At 35.8% G+C, this 21,983-nt stretch overlaps 1 protein-coding gene across 2 annotated transcripts in view; it reads right to left on the bottom strand.

Moving 5' to 3' along the window:
- ANO3 (anoctamin 3) overlaps positions 1-21,983 on the bottom strand; it is a 474,780-nt gene that overhangs the window by 205,384 nt on the left and 247,413 nt on the right. For both annotated transcript variants that reach the window (XM_010389365.2, XM_010389364.2), the window contains 2 exons: positions 21,711-21,782; positions 6,882-7,000 (listed from right to left, as the gene is read on the bottom strand). In XM_010389365.2, the coding sequence (XP_010387667.2) occupies positions 6,882-7,000; positions 21,711-21,782 (191 nt within the window). The remainder of the gene's footprint in view (positions 1-6,881; positions 7,001-21,710; positions 21,783-21,983) is intronic.

Below are 21,983 nucleotides of genomic sequence, written 5' to 3'. Positions count from 1 at the left end.
ACTGATATATTTAGTATCTAAATAGTAAGTCTATCCATGCTTAATTTTATCATTGATTTTAAAAGGCCATTTAAAGAAGCAATTTTCCCATTCTGTCATTAGAAAAAATGTTTATTTTTGTTTTGCTTTGTTTTCAATATATTCAGTTTGAGTATACTTCTTCAGCTCTTCAGTAATTCATTTGTTATAAGATGTGAGATGTCATCTAAGAATATTTTAACTCTTTCCAAATAATTGACTAGTTGTTGTGAGAACATTTGCATGTTTTTGAATGATTAACATTTATTTCCTGATGTGAAATGCTACCTTTATCATAACATATACACCACTCCCTCACATGCGTGTGCACACACACACACACACGCACACACACGGGTTTAAGTAATCTACAGAAAATCTGAAGCAACTCTGAAAACTCTTGCACTAAATCTTTTGGAAAATTTACACTAGCAATCAGCTAATGTAGAACAAGTCTTCACCATTTACTAAGAAAGGTTTCTAGGGTCAAACTAAGTACTTAAATGGCACAAGGAAGGGAGATTCCTTTTAGAGTTGCAGGGAGGATAATGCCTTTTCAGTATTTCAGAGAATACAAAGACTCTGAAAACAGGACCAGCTTCCTCTGGGCTGATCGAAAAGAGACTTCTTAATGTTAGGTAAGAAGATACATTTAAAAACATGGACAAAAAGATTAATAAGCCAAGGTGATTTTCTGTGTGACCCATGTTTTACATGAAAATTAAATATTTAGGATACCACTTAATAATATAAATAAAAGGTTACTTCAGGTACTAAAGTTAAATAAATATTAATATTTTCTTTAGAAACTGAATATCCCAAAAAGAAGTAAAATTTATTCTCTTAGTATTTCATGTATAATCTTGTCCATTAAAGCAGCCATATAGAGCCAAGTTAGTCATTCATCTTGTAGTTTGTCATCACCATCTCACAATAGCACGTTCAGAATACTAAGTCCTATACACAATTTGGAAGCAAAGAGCCATTTAGGCAAATGAAATAGTTCCTGACATCCACATAAAAGGTATGCTGTAGAAGACTACAAAAGCCATCTCCTTCTCACCTTCTCCAACATATGACCAGTGTCTCCAGCCCTAGAGAAAATTATTTCTGATACCCATTGAGACAAAGATGAGCACCATCTGCCAATGCCAGTTGACACAATCAAAGTGAATGGCCTTGATCTAACTTTAATGAACTGTTAAAATATTCATGTCCAGATTTTCCTTGTCCATAACCTTCTTCCTGTTTGATTTGACACCCAATATCCTTTCAAAGTTGAAGTTACTGTAACTGAAAAATAGATTAATATTCCCAGACTCATTAATGGCAATATCTGTAGTTAATTGGGGCATTGTGACAGTGGTGGACCCATGAAATATCCCAGCTGAGACCAAAAGAGCCATGTAGCTGAGCTTCACTAACACCCACTACAGACACCATGGATTCTTTACCATAGGCTTATTCCTGCTAACCTAGATTAACCATAGATAATCCCTGTAAATCGACCACATCTAGAGGCCTCAGCTGGTATGTAGGATGTGGCTCCTTGGTGGAGAGAGGGAGTCTAGTTTTGAGGATCATACAGTTTGGCAGTAGGACCTCATTATCTTCATAGGTTATTCCCAGTGTTCTCCATATTCATGAAACAAGAAAAGGTGATATTTACCCAAACCATCTTAAAAACAATCCCCCTCATTTGCTCTAGAACTTTGCTTGCAGTCAGGCCGGGTCCTTCCGTCTATGGATTTTTGGGAATGTTCCTTTCCTTTCATTACAAAATGCTTCCTTAAATTGCTTAGCTACACATGGATGAAAAAGCCTTTTGTCAAGAGGTAAGACAAAAAGTAACCTGGTCTTAAAGAAAAGTTTTATAAAAGAAATATCTGCACTCCCATATTTATTGCAACAGTATTCACAACAGCCAAGACTTGGAAGCAACCCAAGTGTCCATCAACAAACGAATGGATTTTTAAAAAATGGAACATATACACAATGGAGTACTATTCAGCCATAAAAGAATGAGACCCTGTCATTTGCAACACTGTGGATGGAACTGGAGGTCATTATGCTAAGGGAAATCAGTCAGGCACAGAAAGACAAACTTTTCATATTCTCACTTATTTGTGAGAGCTGAAAATTAAAACAGTTGAACACATAGAGATAGAGAGTAGAATGATGATTACCAGGGGCTGGGAAATGTAGGGCAAGGGGAGAGGGGATGATTAATTGGCACAAAAAAATATTTCGAAAGAAGAAATAAGATCTAGTATCTGATAGCACAATAGGGTGACTATAGTCAATACTAACTTACTTGTACATTTTAAAGAGTATAATTGGATTGCTTGTAACATAAAGGATAAATGCTTGAGGTGATGGATACCTCATTTAACCCAGTGTAATCATTACATTTTGTATGCTTGTATCAATATATCCCATATACCTCATGAATATATACACTTACTCTGTACTCAGAAAAATTAAACATGTTTAAAACATTGTATGTTTGTGACTGTTAACTATAAACACATTTTGATTAATAATAATCTTGGAATTTTACCCTGATTTAATATTTTCACAAGGAAGGCACTTTTGTAAACAGTTTTTTAAAAAAACAATTTTAGAAAGTTGTAGATAGGTTGCTTAAATACCATGTGATTTCAGTTATGCTATTTAAAATGATGAGTTAATGGGTGCAGCACACCAACATGGCACATGTATACATATGTAACAAACCTGCACGTTGTGCACATGTACCCTAGAACATAAAGTATAATAAAAAATAAAAATAAAATGCACTTGGGCTCCACAGAATTAAATGCATGCTATGAATATGCTGTGTCAAACTCTGGGACAATTTTGCAAATCTTCCTAGACATTGAAGAAGAATTAACTTCATATTCACAATCACTGGTATTAGCCAATGTGTTATCCTTTAACATTTATGGTTGTTTCCATTATCTCTTGCAGAGAAACAAACCATCCACAAACAACCCTTTGGCTCATGATTCTGTGCACAGGCTGGGCTCTGCGGGGTAGCTCTTCTGGTCTCAGTTGAGATTTTTCATAGGTCTGATTTTCCAGGCCTTTGCTGCTGGATTCTCTCCTATCTCTATTTGCCTCATTTAGGGCAATTGTGCTTATTAGCCTCTGGTCCCTGTGGTCTCTTATCCTCCTCAAGACTAGCTCTGATTTACTCACATGGTAAAGGGAGAATCCTAAAAGAAAGAATGGGAGTTGAAGATCTTTTGAGTTCAAGGCTCTGTGCTGGCATAATGTCACTCCTGCAACAGTCTACTGACAAACAGGAGGACCAAGACCTGTTCAATAGACTCTGTCTCTTGATGGGAAGAGCTGCAAAATCTCATTGAAAACAGAATGGATATAGGAAAGAAAAGATTATGACCAATTTTATATCTACCACAATGCCTCTGAAATATTTAAATATGACTTCTATTGTAAAGCTTGAGGCTAGCTGAATACAGATTTAAACCATGTTTAGTGCTGCCTCTAATTTCTAGAATCTCATGGGTTTCCCAATTGATATGCATGTGGGAATTCCTAAACTGCATCCCAGTCAGTACTCTGATAGCAAAAGCTATTTACCGTTTGCGATATTGGTCCTAAAGTACCATACCAAGCTTTGTGCACTGGAATTTCACAATAACTAAAATATCTTATTAATTCATCAATGTCCCTTCATCATAGTAGATATCAAAATTATAAATAACATGCTAAAAACTTATGATTTGAAGCAAGATATTCTAAAGATACAATGCATTGTTCTGAAGATTAATTCTGAAGCAAACTAGTTACTCATAAATATATTAGCATACAAAATTATTACAAGCAGTGCATATATGTACCTGACAAAAATTAAAATTCACTACCCCAACTCAACTCAGAAAATGTTTGCACAGGCCAGGTGCGGTGGCTCACCCCTGTAATCCCGGCACTTTGGGAGGCCGAGGCAGGTGTGTCATGAGGTCAGGAGATTGAGACCATCCTGGCTAACACGGTGAAACCCCGTCTCTACCAAAAAAAAAAAAAAAATACAAAAAAGTAGCCGGGCGTGGTGGTAGGCACCTATAGTCCCAGCTACTCGGGAGGCTGAGGCAGGAGAATGGCGTGAACCCAGGATGCAGAGCTTATAGTGAGCCGGGATTGTGCCACTGCACTCCAGCCTAAGCGACAGAGGGAGACTCCGTCTCAAAAAAAAAAAAAAAAAAAAGAATAAAAGAAAATATTTGCACAATGATTGATAAACCAAATGTTTAAACACATATAGAGTCTATTTACACAACTCCTAGTAAATTAGACAGATGTTTTTCTGTATTTCTTTCTTTGTTTTTACATTTCACAACTCAACAGTGCTTCCTCATAAATTCAATATAAGACATCACCTTGCAGGACTTGGGGTTATTTCCTATTTTAGTGTATAGCTATTGGCAAACTTGTTAGAAAGCTTTGTTTTCTGTAATTTAATACTTGTCATTACTCACTATGCAGTTTGTATTAGGAGTTACTTTTCCCCTTCAAGTTTGTGCCCCCTTTCTGTTGACGCTTCATAAATTCGCTTTGTCATCTCTAAAATGATACCTTTGCAAATGAGTAACTTTTCTGTAGAAATAAATATTAGCTACATTGCATAGTATGCACAGTGCAGATTATCACAACTACAATTTTCACATGTGAATGATGCTATAAGGCACACATCTTCAGCCATATAATTATCTATCTATATATCTATATTCTATCTAAATAGGTTCATTTGAACCACAGGAAGTTTCCATTTTGTAGGATACAAGTGAATAAAGATTCAGTGTCATAAGATCTAACTTAAAATGTATATGCTTTCATTCATACACACACACACACACACACACACACACAATTTAATGGTGGGGTATAAGAGAAAGACCAACAAATTTATAAAGCCCACAGGGCATACAGACACCCAAAGAGGAAAAATTAGGTTATTGCTTTGTTGAAGTTTCCTGTGTCAAATGTACACAAAGAAAATTGTCTAAGTAGGTAATTTTGCTCTTCACTTTGTAGATAAACTTTGCAAGTAGACTACCTAAATGGCATTTAAAACTTTTGGTTATTGCTCAAATGGAAGTTGTGCTGCACTCGAAACTATAAAATTGATAAAAGTGGACACATTTTAATAGAAGCTAGAAGAACAAGTCAGTCCGGGGTCTCGTGATGTTCTTCTACAGTTCGAGTGGAAGTATAGTAGGAGAAGGATATGTAATCAGGTAGATTCAGTAGGGCATTAGAATAGGATATCTTGGATTGACGTATTGTGGTCTGTTACCATCATCACACACCTTTCTCTTATCGTTAATGTTACAATCGTAATATGCATGCAGGTCCAACTTTTTTAAAACTTTGATATTCTAAAGTTCAAGTCTAGTCAAAGTGGAACTTGGGAAATTGCTACTGTTGAGAAGATATAAAATGGTGGATATCATTGATGGCATGTGGTAATTCTAGAAAAGCAGATAATAAAAACTTTATTTAATCTTAGTTCATTTTCTAATTATTTGAGCATATTGTGTTTGTCTTCCAGTCAGTGCTATAAGCATATTAAGAAACAACATCTTAATTTATCTTATAACTCCTCCTCTCAGTTCATTTGGAACAGTGCTTCACAGATAGTAGAGACTCTAAACATACATTGTATTGATAAGACAGACACAGGGAGGCAGATTTAGTAACCATGGAAAGATAAACACCTTATGTGCAAAGATAACTTAATTATTGGCCCATAATAGTGACCCAATTTAATTCAACCAAATAAACAAGAATAAAGAAATTTGGCACAATTATCCCTGCATCTATGTATTAGTTTGGTCTCACTTATGATAGTAATATTTAGTCTCTGCCATATTTATTTACTAACACATTGGTGGGTGACTAATAAAGATATTTGCAAAAGTAATCCAAGAAATACAGAATCAAATATCACAGAGAAAATTGTATTTCTTGTGATTATTAGCCATGCAGTGAAAATTGAAACCTAAGTCATTCCTTGTGTTAAACTGCACTTAATGTCCAACTATCTTTTTTACAAAGGCATTTCCTTTTTCATCAATACAAAAAATGAAAAAATAAATAAATAAATAAATGAGCTTATCCTGAGCCAGGATTTGTTGTGAAAATCATCAAAAGGGAAATATGGATCAGTTCCATTTGCAATGATGAAAAGCAGCAGCATTCCATTTTGTCTTTGGTATCTGACGGGAACACTCCCATGTTTTGAAGAGTCCATGAAAGCATTTTGTTTGAGGAATGGCAGGATTGTTGGAACCAAGACCTTTTAAAATTGAACTCTACCTCATTTTTGTATTGGTGAACTATAATTTCAATATGATATTCTCAATCTTTTGCTATGTGCCAGACACATGGTTATCTCACTTTGTCTTCAAATAATCTTGTCAAGCAGACAACCAGGAGCATATTCCAAGATGAAAAAACAATTCTCAGTGAGTTTAATTAGTCTTATCAAGTTATTACATCTGGGTAGTGGAAATGGAACTTAAATCTTGGTTGATGTGATACTAAAATCCATGTTCTCATTAACTCATGCTAAGAAAGACGAAGAAATAAATCCCTAAAGAGACTATTAATGAATGATTTTACATTTCAGATTAAGTGTTTTAAACATTATTTGAGAAATATGAATCAATATGATAAATATGAATTAATCTCTATATAACTTCTGAGTTCTTAATGGTGCATATTAACATGTATATTCTTGTAGTCTCCAGCAAAAACCAAACATGTAGACGCATATTGAAAGGTTTTAAAAATTATGCTCTAAAAATGACTTATTGATAAAGTTTAGTTCTTATTACCTTAGATAATTTTGTCTTGAATTCAGATTTATCTTTGATAACAAAGTCATTAATGAGACGAGATCGGTCGTAAGTAGCATGTTCTGCTTCATCTGTGTAATCCTTATCTTTTCCTAGGGCTACAAAAGAGAAAGAGAAAGTTATATCTATTTATATCATTTTTCTTTCCTCTTTTTTCATTAAATGTACTAATCTCTCCTCTTTCATGTTTCCCAAGGTTTAGCCTAGATATATATATGTAGGCTAAATATATATATACACACATATATATATACACACACACAAATATACATACATACCTACACATACACACACACTAGAAAATATATAAAATTTGTGTGGCATACTTTTCAAATAATCCATACATTCAATAAATAAGCACATAAAAGTAGTCACATGAAAGCTTTCCTGTTATTTACTAATGCTGACACTGACAGTGACTTTCAGAAGAATTAAACGCATCTGTGCTATTGAATGTACTTCAAATTTTTTTAAATAAAATTAGAACCACGAAAAAAATCATATTTGTTTTGAACTTGAAGATAGTGACATTTGTAAGAACTGTATAAGCATTATTTGCTTAATTAAAAACTGCATTGATTTTGAGAGTTTGTTTTCTTAAAAGCTGGAAACATTTGAAGAGTGTAAAAAGTCTGAGAAACTGCAGAAAATATTTTTTTATTTGATTATGAGAGCAGACTATATATATCTTTTCACTTTTCTTTTTATTATACTTTATATTCTAGGGTACATGTGCACAACGTGCAGGTTTGTTACATATGTAAACATGTGCCATGTTGGTGTGCTGCACCCATTAACCCGTCATTTACATTAGATATATCTTCTAATGCTATCCCTGCCCCCTCCACCGACCGCTCAATAGGCCGTGGTGTGTGATGTTCCCTTCCTGTGACCAAGTGTTCTCATTGTTCAGTTCCCACCTATGAGTGAGAACATGCAGTGTCTGGTTTTCTGTCCTTGCAATAGTTTGCTGAGAATGATGGTTTCCAGCTGCATCCATGTCCCTACAAAGGACATGAACTCATCCTTTTTTATGGCTGCGTAGTATTCCATGGTGTATATGTGCCACATTTTCTTAATCCAGTCTGTCATTGATGGACATTTGGCTTGGTTCCAAGTCTTTGCTATTGTGAATGGTGCCACAATAAACATACATGTGCATGTGTCTTTATAGCAGCATGACTTATAATCCTTTGGGTATATACCCAGTAATAGGATGGCTGGGTCAAATGGTATTTCTAGTTCTAGATCCTTGAGGAATCGCCACACCATCTTCCACAGTGGTTGAACTAGTTTACAGTCCCACCGACAGTGTAAAACTGTTCCTATTTCTCCACATCCTCTCCAGCACCTGTTGTTTCCTGACTTTTTAATGATTGCCATTCTAACTAGTGTGAGATGGTATCTCACTGTGGTTTTGATTTGCATTTCTCTGATGGCGAGTGATGATGAGCATTTTTTCATGTGTCTGTTGGCTGTATAAATCTCTTCTTTTGCGAAGTGTCTGTTCATAGCCTTTGCCCACTTTTTGATGGGGTTGTTTTTTCTTGTAAATGTGTTGTATTTACAAGAAAATATGTTAATAAACATTACAAGAAATATAAATCAGGGGATTGAAACAACTACCAGGAAAGAACAAAGAACACTGAAAAATGGTTACTAGTGGAATAGCAAAAACAAACAAACAAAAACTATAATATCAGTTACATATAAGGATGTATATGAACAATGAATAAGCTGTAATCAATGTAAAATAGTATAAAATAGGAAATCTCTATGGTGGCTGCATGACCAAGAAGTCTTGACACACTTCACCAAATTTATGTTCCATATGATATAAATATATCTTCAAACTCAAAAACAGATTGCTATACATTTAGCCTTTTCAAAGATATCAAAACATCTTAGAGTTATTTTAGATCAGTTGATATCTATTAAACATGAATTTTGACATGGAAAACTCAAGTGCTTTCAAGATTTCAGTCAATTTACTGTACAGAAGAAAAACAATTTTGTTTATAGTATATCCATTCCTTTATAAATAATAGTTAAAAGCTATTAAAACACAATATGTTACATCGTGGGCAGCTAATAGTATCAGGTTCATAGTGGTATAAACTAAAATTGTATAGGTCATATTATGTCTTAGGATGCAGTTAATAGCCAGATACATTAAGAAGCTCTAAGCTTTTAGTGGTTACACTTAGACCTGTTAACCATACCTGACACTCATTGATGGTTAACATTTGCTACGTGCATGCGATAAGCCAGAAACTTTACCTGTATTATTTCCTTTCATTCTGATGACTTTAAAAGTGGGTATAATTTCTTCCTACATCTAATAATAAGCAGAAATGGAACATGCCAAAGTCACTAAACTAGTAAGAGGCACATCTAAAACTGAAACAAATTCTGATCTGACTCCAAAGCCGATGCTTGTAAACATAGTATTCCCCCAGATTTAGGTAAGTTACATTTTATTCATTCAACTTTTGTTTATTAAACAACTCTTGATATGCAAGATACTCTTTTACAAGTTGACATTAGAGTAGCAAACACAATTCTGCCTTCATAGAACATTCAAGTAAGAGAAGAAATTTTAAAATAAGTAAAATATTAAGTAGGTCTTGTGGTCAGTGCATTTGAGAAAAATACTGTAGACAGGAAGGATGAAGGTGTGAAAGGAGTGGGGGGTGTCATTTTACTAAATAAAACAGTAATATTTGAGCAAAGATACAAAGAGTGAGGCAGTTAGACACACAGGTAAACTGGAGGAAGAATGATCACAGAAAATTTTAAAATGCAAAATCTGGATTCGCATTGAACTGTTACATAAGCCAGAAAGAAACTGAAATTTTGGAATTAAATTATTGGAGCAGCTACCAAAACCCTACCACTGACTGCCAGTTTGTAAGTCATAGAGTGTTTAGTGTTTTTATTTCCTTTCCAATTCTTTCTCTTCCCTTTCCTTCCTTTTCCCCCCGCGCGCTCTCGCTCGCTGGCTCGGTCGCTCTCTCGCTCTCTCGCTCTCTCTTTGTCCCTGTCTCTCTCTCTGTCTCTCCATCTTTTTCCCCATTGGTTATTAGAGAAGGAAGAAATCCTGGTTTGGTCAAACAGCAATCCGCAAATGGCATGTGCTGCTGGGGGGCAGGCACTGGCTTGTGGATCACAAGATGTCATTTCTCATTCTAAATCTGCCACTTCCTCAGCATGCAATTTCCTTTTCCTGTATCTAAGGTTCCTCTAAACTCTAAAATTATTGAATTATGAATTTAATGCTTATAAAAGATAAAATCACAATTTACATTATTTTATTTTCCATGGAACACAAGAAATTAAACCTCTAGAAGTTCATTACTCATTTCCTGCTCCTATTCCACTCACAATTTCGTTTTCTAGGCAGAGGATTTTTATTTATTTATTTATTTATTTATTGTTTATTTATTTATTTATTTATTTTGGGATGCAGTCTCACTCTGTCGCCCAGGCTGGAGTGCAGTGGCGCGATCTCGGCTCACTGCAAGCTCTGCCTCCCGGGTTCACGCCATTCTCCTGCCTCAGCCTCCCAAGTAGCTGGGACTACGGGCCCCTGCCACCACGCCCAGCTAATTTTTTGTATTTTTAGTAGAGATGGGGTTTCACTGTGTTAGCCAGGATGGGCTCGATCTCCTGACCTCATGATCCACCTGCCTCGTCCTCCCAAAGTGCTGGGATTACAGGCGTGATCCACTGTGCCCAGCCACTTTTTTTCTTTAATTCCTATAACTCATCTATTTCTGGAAAATAAATACATAGCATCATCTCGCTGGAGGAAAGCTAACTCAATTTTGAACATTTGCCAAATACCACCTTATTCATTAAGTTTTTTTCAGATTTTTTTCCCCCTGCCCTACTGCGCTGACTGGAGCTAATCATTTTCTCTTCTAAATTCCTTCACATTTGTGTTTTCTTTTCTTTTTTTCTGCCTGCCCTCCTTCCCCTTCTCTCTCTCTCTTTCTCTCTTTCTTTCTTGGTATATTAGCGAAGTCAGCATAATATCTGGGTGACAAAACTATCTCTACACCAAACCTCCATGACATGCAATTTACCCATGTAACAAACCTGCACATATAACTCTTAAACCTAAAAGCTGGAAAGAAATAAAATTTTTCAATAAATGCATATTAACAAAATAAAAATAAAAAAAGAAATATATAACTGAAGCACAAAAATTCAAGTAAATGAACTAAGAAAAATAATATTAGAGTACACAGATAATTTTAAATCATTGTCCCGATGAATGATATACAAACATATTGCTATGGCTTGGATATGGTTTGTTTGGTCCAGGTCTCATGTTGAAATTTGATCTCTATGTTGAAAGTGAAGACTGGTGGGAAGGGTCTGGGTTATGGAGGCGCATCCATCAATATGTTTTAAGAGCAAAACAGAGCACAACTGGAAATGCATTCTAAAATTATAATCTAAAAGAAATCTGTGTTAGCAGGAATGTTCCTCTAAGCCTATGAATAATAAAATGTAGAAACTATTGCCATCTTAAGAAACAAGTTTAATTCTAGTTACACAGGCTAAAACCCTAGGAGTAATCTTGACTCCTCATTTTCTCTTGTACCCTACATCAGATCTTTCACCAAATTCTGGTGACTTAGCATGAAGCATTACCTCTTTAACACATATCACTCTTTAGCACATACCACTAACATGCAATGTGTTTTCACTTAATTGTCTTTGTTCATTATTTGTTCCCCTCACTAAGGTATTTTTTATGAGCCTGGCCTTTACATATATACATGTGTGTGTGTACATTTTTCCCACTTTTGTTGTCTTGTTTATTGACTGCTTTCACCTTAACACCTAGAACAGGGTCTGGCACATAGCTTCCATTCAATAAATGTTTACTGAATGACTAACTGGATTTAAATGCCCAAATCCTGTCTAAACTGTCTTTAAATTACAGCTCAAAGCTGATCATTTATCAACACCTGATTATAGTTAATTAAAGCCATCACATCTCTCAAACAGAAGCTCATTTGATTCTCCAAAACAATCTCCCTGTTTCCTCTTTTGCTCCTACCACATGGTAGCCAGGGTGACCCTTTTAAAAACCCAAGATATTTCACATTAAATCTCTGTTCAAACCTTCTAATAATTCTGCAGCTCCAGGTAAAACCACAGTCCATACAATAGCCCACTGGGCATAAGCGTCATCTAGCTCCTTACTATTGTGTCCGGAATTGGTTCCTTCTGGTGAGTTCTTGGTCTCGCTCACTTCAAGAATGAAGCCACGGACACTCGCGGTGAACGTTACAGTTCTTAAAGATGGTGTGTCCAGAGTTTGTTCCTCCAGGTGTTCATATGTGTCCAGAGTTTCTTCCTTCCAGTGGGTTTGTGGTCTCGCTTGACTTCAGGAGTGAAGCCGCAGACCTTTTCAATGAGCGTTAGGTCTCTTAAAGGAGGCGCGGCTGCAGTTGTTTGTTCCTCCTGGTGGGTTCGTGTTCTCGCTGACTTCGGGAGCGAAGCCACAGACCTTCCCAATGAGTGTTACAGCTCATAAAGGTAGTGCGGACCCAAAGAGCAAGGAGCAGCAGCAGAATTTATTGTGAAGAGCCAAAGAACAAAGCTCTCACAGTGCGGAAGGGGCCCTCAGCGTGTTGCCAGTGCTGGCGCAGGTGGCCAGCTTTTATTACCTTATTCGGCCCTGCCCATATCCTGCTGATTGGTCCATTTTACAGAGTGCTGATTGGTCCATTTTTACAGAGTGCTAATTGGTGTGTTTACAAACCTTTAGCTAGACACAGAGGGCTGACTGGTGTGTTTACAATCCTTTAGCTAGACAGAAAAGTTCTCCAAGTCTCCACCGGACCCAGAAGCCCAGCCAGTTTCACCCCTCACTATCATTCTGTATCCAGCTCATACAGCTCTACCCTCATGCCCTCTGATCCAGCTGCACCAGGTTATTTGATGTAAATATATGTTCTCACTGAAGGGTTTTTGCACTTGCTTGTCTCTCTGCAGATAATGCTCAATCTCTGTTTTAGCCACGGTTCTGCTGACTAGTCACCCATCAGAGAATCACAGTTTGATCATTATTTCTAAAATACAGTCTCCATTGTTGTCTCTCTGCACACAATGCTTTATTTTTTTTTATTATTTTTATCAGCACCTGAAATCAAATGATAAAACACCCATATAAAATATATATGCTATATATGTACATATACATCAGCATCTGGCATTGAATGTATACATTTATACATATAAATGTTATATCTATCTCCTCCTAGCTATAAGTGCTATTAGTGCAGTGACTGTTTTGTTCATCACTATATCCTGATATTTAGTTCATTGTTAATTGCATTGTAATCTTGTAGCAATTGTTAACTAATAAATGAATGGTATGCTTGTATGTGGGAATATTTTGCATCCATTAAATTGCTTTGCAGAATGACAATGTACAGAAATGCTTAAACTATAATCTTAAGTTAAAAAGCTGTTTTAGGCTATTCTCACACATTTCACTTGAAATATAATTTTCCTTCTGAACGTAACTTTGTAAAACAATATAAATGTAAGGACAGTGAAAAACTATAGTACGAAGGAAATGTAAAATGTGCTATCTATTTTAACTAGATAGTGGTAATCCTCTCTCCCTCATAGATTTTTTTTTTTTTCTTGCTAGGAGTTATTTGTATCATAATGGCAGAATTTAAAAAGTTTTTTAGAGTTAGTATTTGTGTCAGTCAACATCTGAGAGCAACAATGGAGAGAGCCATATTGCATTTTGGTTAATGAAGCTAATTATTCTTCCATCAGTGAGATCTTCTGAAACACAAATGAAACCTATTAATGTGTTTTGGTTTTTCTCAAGGGCATAGATCCTTATTTTTATGAAATCCTCCCCATGTGGTGATGAGACATTTATTGCACATATGCCCAGAACATGAATTAAATTTCAAATTAAAAAAATGTTTAAGCAATAGCACTAAATTACAATACCAAATATTATATCATATTTCCTCTTTTTAAGATGACTTTCTCCCACATTGTAACATTTCTGAAACCATGGCAGTAACCTATTTTTCCTAAAAGCTCTTATTAATTTGTTGATGCCTCCTATAATTGATAGTGTCTTAAAATCTAAAAAGATCAAAGAGTAAGTAAAACAGATTTTCACACACACTAAAAAACAAAGATAACAGCTTTCTGGAACAGGTGGTAGCAGTTACAGTAAGTCTGATTATGACAAATAGAACTCTTGCTGTTCTCTAGTAGCAGAATAATAGGAAGGCATACATGCATAAAAACTGTAGTCTCAAAGCTCAATAAAATTGCTTCATATGTTGAAAAACAAAGGCTGATTCAGTGGCAAGGGAATCAATATTGGTTTCAACAAATCGAAGTTAAAATCTTGGTTTTATCATTTGTTAGCTGGGTGGCAGTGGGTCCGTTAGTTTTTTAACCGTAGACTTTAGGATAATAAAATATTCCCATAAAATAGTTCCAAGGATTAAATGCAAGAATCTATGCACAGTTACTCAAACACATAAATGTATTTTTTCATCCTTTTGTTTGCTTTCAATACACAATTTTAGTATTGAGACAACTATTTAAAAAATAAGTAATTTAGGGCTACCAAAAAAGTCATATCTTTCATTTTAAAGCCTAAGTAGATAAGAAACAACATAATTACCTCAAGTACGCAAGTAGAAAATTTAAAATTTAATCTATAAATCTGTTTTCTAATCATCAATTGTATACTTTATGTTGAAAACTTATGCTGACCCAAGTGGGAATGCATTGTCTTTTAAATTTTGTTTGCATATCAGCATCAGTTCAAAACTTAAAGGAACTGACCAAGATAACATAGCAGACTATTATGATCACAACATAAACCTTACAGCTATCTCTGGGAGTAAAAGTTTAATAGCTAAATTATTCCAGCTCAGTCATTCTTCTTTACTATAATGCCATTTTATTTTGTTACTCTCTTACATTGTATTGTTTCAGCATCTGAAAATAGATGCTATCCTTCCTGGAGAATTTTCAGTGTGTGAGTAGATTATTAGTTGGCCTTCACTTACTTGCAACTGTACAAACTTTCCGTACCTTGCAAATAATGACTTGCTCCAGGATTATCAGAATAGGTGATAATATGGGAGCACATGATAATGACCTAAGGTTATTTTCATAATTTATGTTTTATATGTCATCTCTGATAAATATTGTCTAATTTGAGTCTCACAACAGCTTTCACTACAATTACTCTCAATCTCTGTTTATAAGAAGAAATTAATATTGATATCTCCATTTCTCAAATCAGAAAACTCAGGCAAAGATGGTGTGTACTCAAGTAGTAAGTGACAGTGTTGGTACCTGAAACTGGAGCTTTTGACCACCAACAAATTTCGTGATTTAAAAAATTATCCTACAGAAGCTTTCTGTGAAGAATAAATTCATGAATGGTCCATACATGGCTTGCTCTGTGGTTAGGACACAATAACAACAAGAACCCAGACTTATTAATTATTTGGGGTTCCATTGTTGCCTACTTCTCCCTAGCCCTATTGTTCTAAAGTACTACCACTAGCCAGTAGCAATGAGGGTGCTGGCAGAGCTGTGCTCAATGAACAACATGGAGAAGCAAATCCTGCAGATAAACTGCTCTCCATTGTATCAGTGTGCCAGTGTTTTCTACTCACCATCTTTCCCTGTACTCTTCCAATCCTCACCCATCCACCCATGTCATTGAGTGGATAGCTTATACCAAGCAATATGAGCAAGACAGACATAAATCACAGTTATTATTTAGTGAACAGTCATCCAAAGTGCTATAAAAGAAAGGAAGTAGCATCTAAATGACTATGCATTAGGGAAGACTTCAGTAAGACTGATGTTAGAAAGGTAATTCTATGGCTGGGTGCAGTGGCTCACTCCTGTTAAATAATGATTTTACTAATCATTTAACTAATGATTTAACCATTATCCCAGCACTTTGGGAGGCTGAGCTGGGCGGATTGCCTGAGGTCAGGAGTTCGAGACCAGCCTGCCCAACAAGGTAAAACCCTGTCTCTACTAAAAATACAAAAAATTAGCCGGATGTGGTGGTGGGCACCTGTAATCCCAGCTACTCGGGAGGCTGAGGCAGGAGAATTGCTTGAACCTGAGGCAGAGGTTGCAGTGAGCCGAGATCATGCCACTGTACTACTGCAACCTGGGCGACAAGAGCAAAATACCATCTCAAAGAAAAAAAAAAAAAGAAGAAGGTAATTCTACTATTTAACAAGAGTTTTGTTTAAGCCTTTAAGTACTCTACATAAAGGTCCATCATCACAATTTAAATACAAAAGAGAATAATATTTAGATCAGGTCCTCAGTGAGAAAATTAACAAAGCACTAACTCATAACAAATGAGAAAAGTCACAGTGATAAATGACATCCCAGAGAGCAAAAAAATGGGTGGATTCTACAGCAGACTCTCCAAAGAGGGGTGTGTGTGTGTGTGTGTGTGTGTGTGTGTGTGTGAGAGAGAGAGAGAGAGAGAGAGAGAGAGAGAGAGAGAGAGAGAGAGGGAAAATGCTCTTTCATCCATTTGTCTGTCCTAATCCTAAAAGTATTCTTTAAGCACCTACTATGGGTCAGGTACTATTCTTGATTCTGGTGCTAAAGGTGGCAGCAAGATTGATAGTTTCTGTCTTCTGGAAACACAAAATTGGGGTGAATAAACTAAATAAATAACTTTAGGTAATAAGTATTATGAAGAAAAATCCAAGATTAGAAGACAGAAAGTAAGTCTGATGTGAACCTGGCTTATTTCGGTGTAGAGCCTTAGGATAAGCACATATTTATTGTGAACAAGGAACATAAGATGGTTGAGCTGTCTGCAGCTCATGAGAAAAAGAAAGCATTAGGAAATGGCCTAGAGAGACCAGACCTGGGTTCTGCAAGGTCTCTGAATACCAGAGTGAGTTTATATTTTAAATGTAATAGGAAACCCTGGAGAGACAGGAGCACAGAAATGATGGGATTTAATCTTCCTTTTATTAAAGCTTTCTGTGACTACTGCTTGGAAAATTATCAATCAAGATTTTGAGCAGGGAGATCTGTTAGGAAGCTATCGTACCAGTGTACCAAGAGAAGGTAGCAGATGGACCCAGGTGCAGCAGTGAATGTGGTGAGCAGTACTCAGATTCTGAATATATTTTGAAAATTGAGGCAAGAGGACTTTACGTGTTTGATAAACAATTGACAAGATTTACAGTGACTGTGAGACTGTCATAACCGAAAAATATGTTCCTTCAGTGTAATTCCTTCATTTCTGTAATCTTAAGTAGGTTAGGAATATTAGAAGAAAGTTATTTCTTTCACCATCTTCATATAAAATGCTACTAAGAAAAAATAATGGGAATTAGTGGATATTATCTATTGTTACAGAATGAAAGCAAAATCACCATGTACTGTTTGATCACAACTGTTCAAAGAAATAAACCAATGAGTATTCCACTGAGCTAAACTATTATGTTTGTAGAAAGCAAATAAATGTTTCAAAACTCTAATATGAACTCATTCCTGAGGAAGTCATTTTATAACATTAGCAAAATGTTGATTTCATAACAAGATTAGACAGATATGTGTTTGGGCTGGTTGGACTCAAATGATGCTGGTCTTAATGAGTCCCTAAATATTTCATTTCTAAGTTACCTGAGTTTATAGCCATATAGGCATGGGAAGAATGAAGCATCAGGCACTTGTTAACGTGGATTACTGTGCCCTTGTCATTTTCCAGCATACTGAGAAGAAAAAAGTAGGCAATGGTAGTGGGGCTTCCAAGATTAATAAATAAAATTATTGCCACATTGGGATTTCAAATTCACTGCTACAAGGTTCAGCACTTTCTAGAATAATTTTGTGAGTGTGTGGGGGTGTATGGAATGCTGCTCTGGCTTTGTGAGCTGCTTTATGAAAAGTAGAATTAAAGGCTATGAGATGTCAATAAAAAATGAAGAAGAAAACAAAAAGAATCAAAACTTCCTGATTCAATTAGTTTTTTAACTAATCATTACCCAAATATATGTTAACATGCAGCTTTATCTTCACCTTGTACTTTCTGCCTGAAACTTATTAACATCTGACAGAACTAGTGTCTTTGGAAATCACTAACCACTTTTTACCTTAAGTCCTTTGTGCCTACTGTGGTGATTAAAAGAGAAGGCTAGGGATCAAGGTTTCCCGGGTTGAAATCTCAGTTCTCCATTGACTAGCTAGGTGACATTTGGCAAATTATTTTCTCTCTTGGTGAATAAGTTTCCTCATCTGTAAAAACGGGCTGTTAATAGTACCTAACTCAAAGGGTTGTTGTGAGAATTAAGTGAGTGAGATAAGGCAGGTAAAGTGTATAATAATACAGTTCAGTAAATTATTATTTATCCATTATGCCATCATTATGCCATAAAAGTCCCCCGACTTTTTTTTTTTTTTTTTTTTTTTTTTTGAGGACAGAATCCCGCTCTGTTGCCCAGGCTGGAGTGCAGGGGTGTGATCATAGCTCACTGTAGACTCCAACTCCTGGGCTCAAGTGATACTCCCATCTCAGCCTCCTGAGTAGGTGGGACTACAGTCGTGTACCACTATGCTTGGCTAATTATTTTCTTTTTATAGAAACAGGGTCTCACCACTTTGCTGATGCTGGTCTTAAACTCCTGGGCTTAAGCAATCCTCCTACCTCAGCCTCCCAAGGCGCTGGTATCAAAGGCGGGAGTCACCTACACCCAGCCTAAAATCACTTTTGGTGATCATAGAAATAGCTGTTTAGTGTAAATCTCTCTGGGCCCAGCAGAATTTGGTGTGAGAGATAATCTTAGTGAGTGACTGAATAAAGCAATGAAAAATATTTGCTGAACCCCCATGATGTGTTAGGAGCGATGATGAAGTTATGCCTTTTTATTTACTTCAAATCCTACTAAGAATGGATCATTGATCCCAATTTACTAGTGAAATCACTAAAGGTCAGAGAGGTTAAGTAATACACTACAGTTACATAGCTGGTGGATATAAGAATAAAGATTTGACCAATGGCTGGCTGGAAAAATAACATTTCTTTCATGATGTATACCCATCCTGTTAGGGAGCCTTAGTAGAAATGTCCTTCTCTGAATCAACAGAGGCATTAATATTTTTTCTTCATGGTTCTCATTTGGAATAATGAGAAATATCAATCCTCAGTAAAACACTGACCACATGCAGTTAAGTCTGCCTCAGCATTAATATTCTCATGGGGCCGCTCAAAGTGGTTAACTGTAAAAAGCCATTAATAAGATGCATTAGTCAGGAAATTCCCACGCAATAATCAGCCCAATACAGGAACCTGGTACTCTGCATGCTAACGGTAAACTTAGTGAATGTAACTGCTTTGCATTTAAAAGGGAACATGTATTACCCAAATGCTTACTCATGCTTTATTTAACTGTACTCTTGGTATATTTGACATTATTTTACTTGATTTCTTTTCAAAGATGATTAAAACACTCACATTAGGCCGGCCGTGGTAGCTCACGCCTGTAATCCCAGCACTTTGGGAGGCCAAGGTGGGTGGATTGCCTGAGGTTGGGACTTTGAGACCAGCCTGGCCAACATGGTGAAACCCCATCTCTACTAAAAATACAAAAAGCTGGGTGTGGTGGTGCGTGCCTGTAGTCCCAGCTACTCAGGAGGCTGAGGCAGGAGAATCACTTGAGCCTGGCAGGCAGAGGTTGCAGTGAGCTGAGATCACGCCACTGCAGTCCAGCCTGCAGTGGGAGACAGAGCAAAACTCTATCTCAAAAAATAATAATAAAATAATAAAATAATAAGATATGCACCTAACTCTAAAAGAGTATTTCCCAGCCAGGTGTTACACCCAGATGGATTCCTGAAATGATTAGTGATACTACACAGTTAGCTGGAGACTGTACCTCACTTTCATTATAAAGGCAAACACCTCATTGTTTGTATGTATTTTAACTGCAGAAGCTGTGATGTCTTTCTAACTTGAATAAATGACAGACTGATGCTGGGGGATGCTAAAATAGTGAATATGAGATACAATGCCTGGAGAGAGATGAATACAGGTCAGCTGGAACAAATAACTGAGACACACAAAAGTGATGTGAAAAGAATCATAAAGTTAAGAGCATCCGATTATGTTAAGCATTCAGAGAAAGTTCTTTTTAATATTTGGAATGGCAAGCTGTCAAAAATAAAATGCAAGGAATTACATGGAAGGTTTTTCAATACAGTGATAGTTAAACTCTACATTGGTTCTAATTTGGAGGACAGGTTAGTGAAGGGTGTTTTGCAAACTTTCCCACCTGTATGGATATTTTGGACAAGAAAAACTTCAGGTTCGTTTTTTGTTCATATTTTTTTTTAATTAGAAAATAACAGATAATATAGATTGAGCATCCCAAATCCAAAGTGTTCCAAAATCTGAAACTTTTTGAATGTTGAAATGACACTCAATGGAAATGCTCACTGGAGCACTTCAGATTTCAGATTTTCAGATTTTGGGATGCTCAGTGAGTAAGTATATAATACAAATATTCTAAAATCAAAAAAAAAATTGAAATCTGAAATACTTCTGGTCTCAAGAATTTTGGACAAAAATACTCAACTTGTAGTAATCTTCAGAATTAATTACTACAGGAAAGGCCTTTGTATTCTGAGTGAATTGATTCTGTATATGAAATGAACCTGCTGGTCACTGGCTTTCTTTAATTAAAAAACTTAATAAGCCAGCACTGTTTCTGTGCCACACGTAAAACAAAAATTATTATAAGAAACGTAACTAATTTGCAATCATTCAGAATGCGATTATAAATAGCAAAATTCATAGTTTCAAAAGTTATGAAGAGTGACTTAACAATGCCTGTAGAGAAAAGCCAAGTTACAGTTTTTAGGCCTGAAATTCTTTATCCTGGTCACACTAAATATTTACAGGGCAGGCTGTTAAAAGTATGTATACTAATTTCACTCCCCAGACCAATTAAAACTGATTTTCTGGAACTGTGATCCAGGAAGTATTAGAAAGCCCTCTGGTGATTTGAATGTGTAACGAGAGTTGAGAACTCCTTATGTAGGCACTGAGGCCTGGCCACCGGTGTATCTGCTACTGAAAACTCAGGACTTCGTTTCTTCAGGTTATGTATCAAGGCACTGAGGTTGCAAAATAAGTGCTGGCACATTAGTATCACTTTTTTTTTTTTTTAATTAATTCTGGCTTTATTTTATTTCTATTTAATTCATGAAAATGAAAACCCGATTCAAAAGAATTGTATATAGGCAAGCTACAGATTTGAATGTAAAGCTTGCTCAACTGAAGCAAATCTTATGTAACATCAAAAGGCAAAAAAGGAGATTGAGTAAACTTGTCACTGTTTAGGTAAAATAAATAAAATTTATAGTATCCTCTAATGATGGGTCGAGATAGAATCTCTGAGTGTTACTAACATTCTAAATTCTGAGTGTCAAAATTTTATAGATCTTGAAATCGTATTCTATATGTTTTTACTCAAAAAATTGAAATTTTCAGAATAATGGCAAAAATTATTTTTTACTATGAGATTGTTGCTCATCATAAATCCTCCTATATATTTGAATTCCAAACTATACATTTCTTAATTTCTTAACCTCAGAATATTAAACCCAACCATTACGTTAAAAAGCAAATGTGAACTTTTTTCTTTAAAAAAAAAAAAAAAAATGCTAGTTTTTTTTAGAACACAGTTTACCTTTGGAGAGAGGGATAGGAGTAGTAAATACTGAATATCAACTTACCCAAACAAAAATCGCTGAGGTCAGCAAAAGAACATCTCAGCACAGAGTCATTTTTATTCTCCTCAGTGTTAACTGAAATAAAATAAGACACTTTGTAGTTTTGGGAAATAAAAGCATAACAGAAAAATAACCATGGTGATAGATGGACAAATGATGGCCAAACGTGAATTTTTTTAACTTAATGAGTTAAAATTAGTTATTTAAAATTTCTCTTTTTTTTCTTTCTTTTTTTTTTTTTTTAGAGATGGAGTCTCGCTCTGTCACTCAGGCTAG

The sequence above is a fragment of the Rhinopithecus roxellana genome, chromosome 15 (genome assembly GCF_007565055.1).
Source record: "Rhinopithecus roxellana isolate Shanxi Qingling chromosome 15, ASM756505v1, whole genome shotgun sequence".
NCBI classification, from domain to species: domain Eukaryota; kingdom Metazoa; phylum Chordata; class Mammalia; order Primates; family Cercopithecidae; genus Rhinopithecus; species Rhinopithecus roxellana.
Note: the sequence above shows the minus strand (reverse complement) of the source record. Positions and strands in the feature narration are given on the sequence as shown.